This window comes from Macrobrachium rosenbergii, chromosome 55 (assembly GCF_040412425.1).
Source record: "Macrobrachium rosenbergii isolate ZJJX-2024 chromosome 55, ASM4041242v1, whole genome shotgun sequence".
NCBI classification, from domain to species: Eukaryota; Metazoa; Arthropoda; class Malacostraca; order Decapoda; family Palaemonidae; genus Macrobrachium; species Macrobrachium rosenbergii.
The window spans coordinates 70,133,455-70,142,662 of record NC_089795.1 but is presented as its reverse complement, the minus strand read 5'-3'; the positions used below and the strand labels follow the sequence as shown (position 1 = coordinate 70,142,662).

General features: G+C 36.0%; 1 protein-coding gene across 2 annotated transcripts in view; it reads left to right on the top strand.

The window, feature by feature from the left end:
• Positions 1-1,359: 1,359 nt before the first annotated feature.
• LOC136835384 (cGMP-dependent protein kinase 1-like) overlaps positions 1,360-9,208 on the top strand; it is a 100,907-nt gene continuing 93,058 nt past the window's right edge. The window contains exon 1 of one of the 2 annotated variants that reach the window (XM_067098868.1): positions 1,360-1,798. In XM_067098868.1, the coding sequence (XP_066954969.1) occupies positions 1,503-1,798 (296 nt within the window). In that variant the 5' untranslated portion in view covers positions 1,360-1,502. The remainder of the gene's footprint in view (positions 1,799-9,208) is intronic. The other variant, XR_010852121.1, reaches the window with a different exon arrangement.

The window sequence follows — 9,208 nt, the reverse complement described above, 5'->3', positions numbered from 1 at the left end:
TTTCCAGTGTTTTTCAGTTTGACCAATGTAAAATTATCACAAGACTTATATAGAACTTGGTATCCACATTCTTTAGGGTGAGCGCTTCATAAGTGCTTTTTCTTAAATGCTACATTAACTCCAAACTTCTTGAGCAGATGGGGAACATCTTTGACACTATTATATGGCCGTACAATCAGGTTTATTTGTGTTTGAGTTTCTTTTTTATCATAAAATGTCTTTTACTCTTTTTATGCATTGTCAGATACAGAGTCAGTATGTTTTAATTCTTGTCCATATTCCTAATCATATCTATTTCATAATCAATGTATTCGGGAAAGAACCACAATTTGGAGAACAAATATATTCAAAAGCACACAGTTTCGGACTGTCATGCTCCCTCATCGTTGTGGAGACATTAAAACCCAACTTGGGTTTTAATGTCTCCATACTAGAGGAGCATGACATCAAGCTGATGTGCTATTAATATTTTTTCCAATTGTGAAATTTCAAGTTTCAAAAGTCGATAATATCTGTTATCATAATGTATTCGGGCTACACATACAGTATACAGTACGTAATACTCTTAAAAACAAAAATGTGAAAACTGATTTTGTATATATATATATATATATATATATATATATATATATATATATATATATATATATATATATATATATACCTATATATATATATATATATATACACACACACACAAGCAAATATCCATATAGTTTCTTTTATATATGTATCCAAAGCTAACTGATGTAAGTAAAAAACGTTTGAGGAATTTTTTTTACAAATGTCTATGGTTATTGATGGCCCCGAATCATTTATCAGTAAACCATAACTACTTTAATGAGATAACATAAATCAGTATGTCCAAATACAAGACTGTAAGATAAAAATTAAGTTGTTAAAATGTATCGAGAACACGTAACTCAAGAAGGAATCAACACCGTCCTCGTGAGCTACTCTTGTCAAAAAGGTTCGTGGATTCAAGAGGTAGGTAATCAGACACCGGCAGTGTAGTGGTGTATCTGAAGTGTGGGATTTAAATAGAGCGTACGAAAGAATGAATGGTAAGCTCCGCCCACCACCTGTTGCTTGTACCATGCGCCACTAGAAGGGAACCCGCTAGCAGACGAATTCCCATCTCCCTTTCGGTAGGATAAATTCACAACTTTGAAAACTACCAAAACTTTGACGACTTATCGTTGTATAATTGTTTTCTCTTCAGAAAGAGCTGGCATAAGAAGATATTTACCTGTCATTAAGAATTTAGGAAGGGAACTGACTTTAGTTTATCTGATATAATTAGATATTAATGGGTTGGAGTAACAGCTAGAGCACCCGAACGCGGCGACATCTCCTGACGGAGTAGGACAATTTTGGAACGTGTGTGATCTCATGTGTTGTTAGTTGGTTGTTGGCAAGGTGAGCGAAAGAGTGTACTGTGTGGTAGGATAGGATATGCTTCACTTATAACGGACTGTCAGGCATTTTTGTTAATAGTGAACATGGGGTCGTTAGTCGAGTTACAAGAAATGTTAAATAAAAAGGATGATCGAATTCAACAGTTGGAAGCGATTCTCAAAGTCCGTGATGATGAAATTGTGGAACTCCGATCTCAGCTGGATAAATTCCAGAGTGTTATGCTTTTTGCTAAAGGCCCAGCAGGAACTGGGTCAGGCAAAGAGAGAACGCGAAAAACCCGTGCCCAGGGTATTTCTGCGGAGCCTCAGGCCCTAAAGACCGTGCAGGAGTTAAACAAACTCAGCCAGACAACTTTCCCCGAAGTCCCCAAATCTTCAAGGTATGTCTGACCATCTGGTTTGCCAAGACTGCCTTTCGGTTGTGTTACCAGATAAATAACCATTTGTGGCACATTATATAATATGACATTTTAATTTTCCCTGTATGCTAGATGTAATGAGTAATTTGCCTCTCAATACTATAAGGTTAAAGCTATGACCTATTTTCTCATTGGAAATGACAGTATCTTAGGCCTAATGTACCCGTAGCTTAGGTTACTGCAAGCAGAGCATGCCTTATAGGGAATTATTGATTCGCCATCGTATATGGTATTTCAGATGATTGAAGAAGTGCCACCGTGCTTTAGAATAGCATAATGTAATGTTATTGACTAAACTGGAAAAGGTAGTTCCGAGAGCATACGGTACATAGGCCTGTGCAAGTGTATGTCACACTAGGCAGAAACTTATCTTGGGGTTCAACACTAGGACAGTAATACTTATATCTGTTGGATTTTTCCTGCTTCTGCTTTGTTTCCACTTTCACGACCAAGAGTAATAATAAACTTTATACATGGAGGAATATACTGTCATTGGCGCATGATCTGGAGGACTGAAGAAATTGTTTTGCATGTATTAAAGTGGATATTGCTTCCTCTTTGATAGCCTCATAGGTTTATTTGTTCATAGTTATCCCCTACTGCAAAATATAAAGTAGGCCCTTAAGGATAAGTTGGTCTTAACATTGTTGTTGTATGATATTCCAAAGCACATATCTTGTACACGTATAGACTTAGTATACGATTTTTACCTGTTCAAAAAGTGTAGTTTGATAAGAGGAGGGGTAATTTTAGTAAAACACCCTGTACCTTTTATTAATCGGAATTCCTTTGTAGATATTAGTATATCCATAATAGAAAGTATGTCATGTACAGTTTATGGTAGTTGTAGGTTGTACATTCTAATCCATCATTTGTAGACAATAATGCAAGGTAAGCATGGTTCTTTCATCAGCCTTTTTGAGTAAAAAATTTTCAACACTGATGAAATTGCATGCTTTGATATTAGGGATGTGCCCAAGTATCGGTATCGGTGGTATCGGCTGAGTTTTGTGGTATCCGGTATCGGTGTTTCTGGCGATACCAGCCATACTTTGTCATTAGTATAGGAATTTAAAAATCCTCTTAGGCTTCATAAAATGTGTATATTAACAAAGCCCACCAAACAAACTATATATAAAGGCATCATTGAATATAGGTTCATTGTTTATCTTTTAAAACAGATGGTATCTTAATACTTTACAGTGTATTTAACAATTTATTATTGTAATTCTAATTTTAATTAACTATGGTTATGTCTACCTCTACCAGCAATGAGTCATTGCCATTCTGTTGATTGGGTACTATTTTAACATGTGCAGTGCAGGTATGGTTATATTTTAGGGTTCCACACACTGCAATTCATATTACTAATATGATTAATGATAGTTCAGGATTTTGACATCCAGATTATAAATTCATCTTTTGCCAGAGATAATGGAGCAAATATAGTCAAAGGAATTGAAGTACAGAGTATGATGGTCTTTCTTGTTTTGCACACTCGTCAGCTCGTCATAAATGACTGTATCTTTGAACAAGAGTTATAAAAGATATAATTGCAAACTGTAAAAAAGATTGTAGGCCATTTTAGTCACTCTCCTTTAGCTTGCAGTAAGCTATGTGATCTACAGCAGCAGAATAATCTTCCACAACACAAATTAATCCAAAAATGTCTCTACTAGGTGGAATAGCACTTATTTAATGACAGACTGTATCTATGAGCAAAAAAGAGGCAATAGCAATGTACTGCACAGATTCTCCTAGCCTTCCTTCATGATGGTCACTCATGGAATCTCATCTCATAAAAATTAAGTCTCATCATTGCAAAATTTTTCTCAAGACAACTGTACAGCTTAGTGAGGGGAATGCCTATGAAATTGTTATATATAACCTATTATTTAATGAACAAAGCTTTCAACTGTTGCTAGGTAACCAAAATTAGTTCTTAACCCAAAAATTAAAATAAATCCTAATCCTTTTACGGGCCAGCCCTAGGAGGCAAAACATGTCAATCAACTCAGTGGTCTGAAGTGCCCTAAACACCTTAAACTAAAAGGGTATACTTAATTTTTTAAAACAACCCTCATTAAAGTTTTTTCTTTAGTTTTCTGTAAAATTTAGAAAACTATTGTCTAGATGCCATGTGTAAAGTCTTTTTCAATCTGTCTGTAATAAGTATACCGTGCATGCATTTTCTGTCTGCCCTCAGATCTTAAAACCTAGAGGCTAGAGGGCTCGGCAGAGGATAATCTGGATATGTTGATCAATCACCTAATCAATCATCAAACATACCACATTGCTATACAGTGTTTAGCCTCTGGCCTTGTTTAAATATTTTCACTGCTATTAACCAACTTTTGTTGGCTTGTTTTAAGCAGTTAAACTGTTATCCATGATCGTGTCATTTAGTTTTCATTGGAGTGGTGGGTAGAGCAGCTGTTGATAGGATGAGCCACCACCATGTGGTTAGGATTCCACAATAATGGCCGTGTTGCTTAACCCCGTGGAAAAATCTAATCCTTCATTGGCCTGGGAGTTTCATGGGCTGTGGCTCTTACAGCATTAGGCCCTATATGCTGTACCCCAGAATCATCAAACCTTACCTTGCGCGAAAAGAAACTTAGCATTTTTGCTTGTTTAAATTTGGACATAGCGCTTTTATTGTTTTATGTAATTACTGTAGTACCATTAGCAGAAAATTTGCACTCTTTTTGATAATCCAAGATAGTTTAATATTTAATGACTGCTACATCAGTGAAAACATGCTTACACAATAAACCAACATGAGTCGATTGAGGTGTGGCCCTGTAGAGTCTTTGAGGAAAGGAAGGGGCTGAGAATAAAAAAATATAACCAATAATCAGTGTAAATTACATAATGAATGCCTGAGAATATAGCCTAGTGGTACTCTTGACTGAGTTTTTTATGCAGATTTGCCATATTTGATTTGCACTTTAAAAATATACTAGTTAAATAATGCTTAAACTACTCTGGTGACATTTACAGAGCTAAACATACAGTTGGAGATTTGATATTCTAAAGTTTAATATTTAAAGACAGTTTTAAAAAATGCATAATTTTTACATCGTCTCCTTAAATTGTTTGAAGATAACAAATTGGTTAACCATCATCTTATTTTGAAGTATATACAACTTTAATTATTGTTACTGATTCACTGGAGTTTGCAAGGCCAGAGGGTACTAGAAAGATTGACTAAGCTGTTGTTACTAGACCATAACACCAGGTCTAGTTTGAAGACAGTGACAGGTGTGTCAGAAGTGAGATGAATGTTGGTGTCCATCAAAGATCAGCATTGAGTCCTTTGCTTTTTATTATAGTAAAAGAAGCAACAACCCTTGTCTTTTTGTTAAAAGCAGTTCATTAAAAGCAGAATTTGAGGAAGTTTTGTTGGGAGTGTTTAAAAAGATGGAAGAGTGGAAGGGAAAGAAGAGGACTGAAAATCAACTTAAGCAAAAACATAGCTCATGGTGACTGGAAAGGAAAAAGTACAATCCAGAAAGTGTCGAATGTGGGAGAGGTGTGGAGTTACAGTCTTTGCTGTGTATCAAATGTAACAGGCGGTGTCATAAGAGGTGCCCATGATTACAAAACACAAGAGCGATGGGGAAGAGAAGGGAGTTGGGTACTGTCTTGTGATAGATTGGCAGGACTTTAATATAGGAGTTGAGTTAACTGTAAGAGAGTAGGTGCTACTTGGATGAAGTGGAGTGATAACTATAACACATGTAAATAGAAATTTCCCGTTGGTCAATAGAGAAAAAACTTATAATGCATATATAGTATATGCACTATTCTACTCTTGACAGCAGAAACATGGGCACTGACAAGGAAAATGGGAGAGATTTTAAAAAGGTGTGACCCATATAATGTTAACATTCTTGGCTGGAGTGAGGTGGGAAGATCATAATACAACTCAGTAATTGACAGGGAGATGTGGTATCCAGAGTCTTTGAAAAAAAGACTGTGATCTCAAAGATTGAGGTGGTTTGGACACATGCTGTGAAGGGGTTTAGGAGCAGTTGGTCGGAAAACCATGTGATTTGAAAGTAACAGGATGAAGACCTATAGGAAGGTCGAGGAAATTATGTTAAAGGGATTGATAAAGAGCTAGACATGATGGTAGTTTAGGCAGAAAGTGCAAGAGACAGTGGAGAGAACTCGTATCACATTTAATCCCATAATTGTTTATGATGATGATGATGTGTATTTGAAGGAAGGTAAACCAAGCAGTTTAAGAAAACTTTTTGGTGGCTCCAGTCTGTCACACTACACCCATCCTCTGTCATGTACTTACAAAAAAAAAAAGTTATAATTACACTTCTTCCTTCTGGGAAGGTTTGTTTTTACAGTGAATCATGGAGCAAAATCCAGCAAATCTGCCAAAAGCAAGGGAATCAACTAGGATGAGTCACATCCAGTGAGTGGGCCTGTTCTGTGAGCAATGAGAGACATAGTTACACTTTTCATTATTATTGTCGCAGTGTTGTTTTTCTGGATTTACTCTGTTTAAGTATTCTTGCTCATCAGCAACATGGCAATATGTGAATGTTGTTGTAAGCCTAAAGCAATGAAACTTTGCTGTGGTAATGCCTCATGTAAATGTAGTAACTCACCGTTTTGATGCAACGCACATAGGCTATCCAGTTTTTAAGTGACTGGGAGCCATTCTTAGTGTTACATGGCCTTCATTGTTTTGCTATTAATATTGTTCAGTCTTTCGTAGCATGAAGTGAAGTTCTTGCAAATGTTAAAAAGAGATCTAGACCAAATCAGTAAATGGTTAAGTCAGTAGGATATAAGGGTCAACTGCAGTAAACATAAGGCTTGATTATCCCATATTGTACTCCCCTTCCATGATTCATTGTGATCAGGTAGCAGTGAACAGTATTTTTATTGATTCTGAACAAGGCATACCGTACTTAATAATGCTGGTCACCTCTTCAGCTTTTGTGAAATGTGAAAACAAGTAATTTTTTAATGCTTCCAGAATGGTAGATGGTTCATAAGACTTCATATGCCTACGGTGGTGTTAGTAGTGATGCCACAGGCATCATATATTCTGTTCTACTCCGTAGGGGGGCATTGCTGTCAGTGCACCTCACACAGTGCAGTGTAGGCATTACTTAAGGTTCATTGCTATGTCCCTTCAGCCCCAAGCTGTAACCCATTTCATTCCTTTATTGTACCTTCATTCATATTTTGTCTTCCATCTTACTTTCCACCCTCACCTAGCAATTGTTTCGTAGTGCAATTGCAAGTTTTTCCTCCTGTTACACCTTTCAGACTTCTTACTCTCAATTTTTCTTTCAGCACTGAATGCCTTCATAGGTCCCGGCTCTTGGCTTTCCAGCCTAAATTGTATATTCTATTCTATTCTGTTCTACCATTGATGGAATATTTCTGTTTTGCATGGATATCAGTACCATTGTGGAACCTGTCTTCTAGAAAATATTGCAGAAAGTAGTAATTTCATTTTTCCCAACAATGATGGTTATGGTTTAGACCATCATCAAGAGGTATCCTGCGTGTCAGCTTTCCTTACTGTATTTCAGTACTTAACTGGATTTGTCACCTGAAGTCTCTTGCTGCTTGTGCTGGTGTATGTTAATGTGAAGTTGATATGCCACAATGTTATAGTGCTCATACAAGAGGTCTTTCAGTCTCTTCGGTAATATTGTGTTATATGCAGTGAAGTGTGAAATGAGGTGATAATAATAATTTTAAAGTACTGTACTTGTATCTTGCTCATATGCATCATTTTGTATGTGTCTTCCTTGTTGTTTATGTATATATGTATATTTTTTGTTCTTGATATTTAATCTTTGTTGTACCATCAGGTATCAGGTAGGTTTTGTTTTATTGTATCTTGCTATATGGACTTGTTAGCAAGTTGATAGCCTTTTAGTCTCTGTAGAGTTCACTTTTGTAATATACCTACTGTACATATGACGTTTAGGCATTTTGTTAATTTGCTTTTTCACTTATATTCCAAAATTGAAGATTGTATTCACATGCTGAACAGGTTGTACAAAAATGCTATTTTTATAATACTTTAATTGCTTCCGTATGATTGATAGATCAGTCAGACCTATTAAGAACTGCATTGGGAGTTTAAATACGGGTGGATAGTTCTTCCTCAGTAGGTCCACAGTACATTGACAAAGGTGGTTTCTCGGTTTTATTCTCTTTTGTTCTTCATTCTTCGTTTTTATTGCCTTGTATTGTTGAAGTTAATATAATGATTTCCTTTCTGTATCTTGGAAAGTAATATGTCCAGATGAATAAAATTCACTAATTTATTTTGGCTTAGCATTTAATTGATATGGGAGTTCCCAGCTCATTATGTTTAATTATGTAATTATGGTTGTATTTTGTCCAGAAGTTTTTTGTAATCGCTATTGTTTTTGCAGTTTATGCAACATGATGAGTAGAATCTTATTTGGTGTAATTTTGAAGAGTGTGAATACTTATCTTGAAAAGCTGACTGTCATTACTTTTCAGTAGCTCTTTGCAAAAGTAAGCAGTTCATGATCATGCTTTTGTATGATTTCATTAATTTTCCAACGGTCAATAATGCATCCTGAGGGTTATCAGACCACAGCTTTTTCTTTTGAGAGAGATTTATTAGTGGTTTTTGGCATGGGTGTAATGCTAAGAGGAGCTCTAAGGGCTGAAGACAGAAAAGAAAGGAAACTAGATGAAGCAGGAACACAATGTGCAATATTGGCAGATCCTTGAGAAAGTACTGGATGATTTTTGGCATTTGGCATTATGCAGCATAACTTTTTTGTTCTTATAGTTTATCTGTCCATGAAGCTTGGTGTTCTAGTCTTACCTCTAAAAGGCTAGGTAAATAGCTATGGGCCTTATTCATTTATCGAGCCTGCTTTAACCAATTGTGGTTAAAGTTGCCTTTCACAAGCTCATGGTACTGAGCTTGTGAAAGGGGCTGATTTACATTGTTAACATGGCTGGGTGATTGCTAATAAAAAACCTCTTTTTCAAGTTTTCCTGCTTCAATTAAGAACTGAAATATGAAGTTTTATTGTAACATAAAAGTAATTTTTTAGTACCGTAATTCATAACTAGCCTTATTAACAGTGTAGATTCCCTTGGGAACCTCACATACCTACCCCGATGGTGGCCTTAATATGAATGATGGATTGGCTGAGAAAAGACTGTTTTTAAAATATATATCAAGTTGCTCACACAAAACCCAACTTGCAGTTTGTATTGTGTCTTGGGTGGAATTTGTTACTACAGATAAGGCAAATTATGTTTGGTGGGTTTGTCATGGATAGTGATATTTCCTGGTTGATTAGAAGAGGTGAAATTCAGTTTCCTGACGTGAAT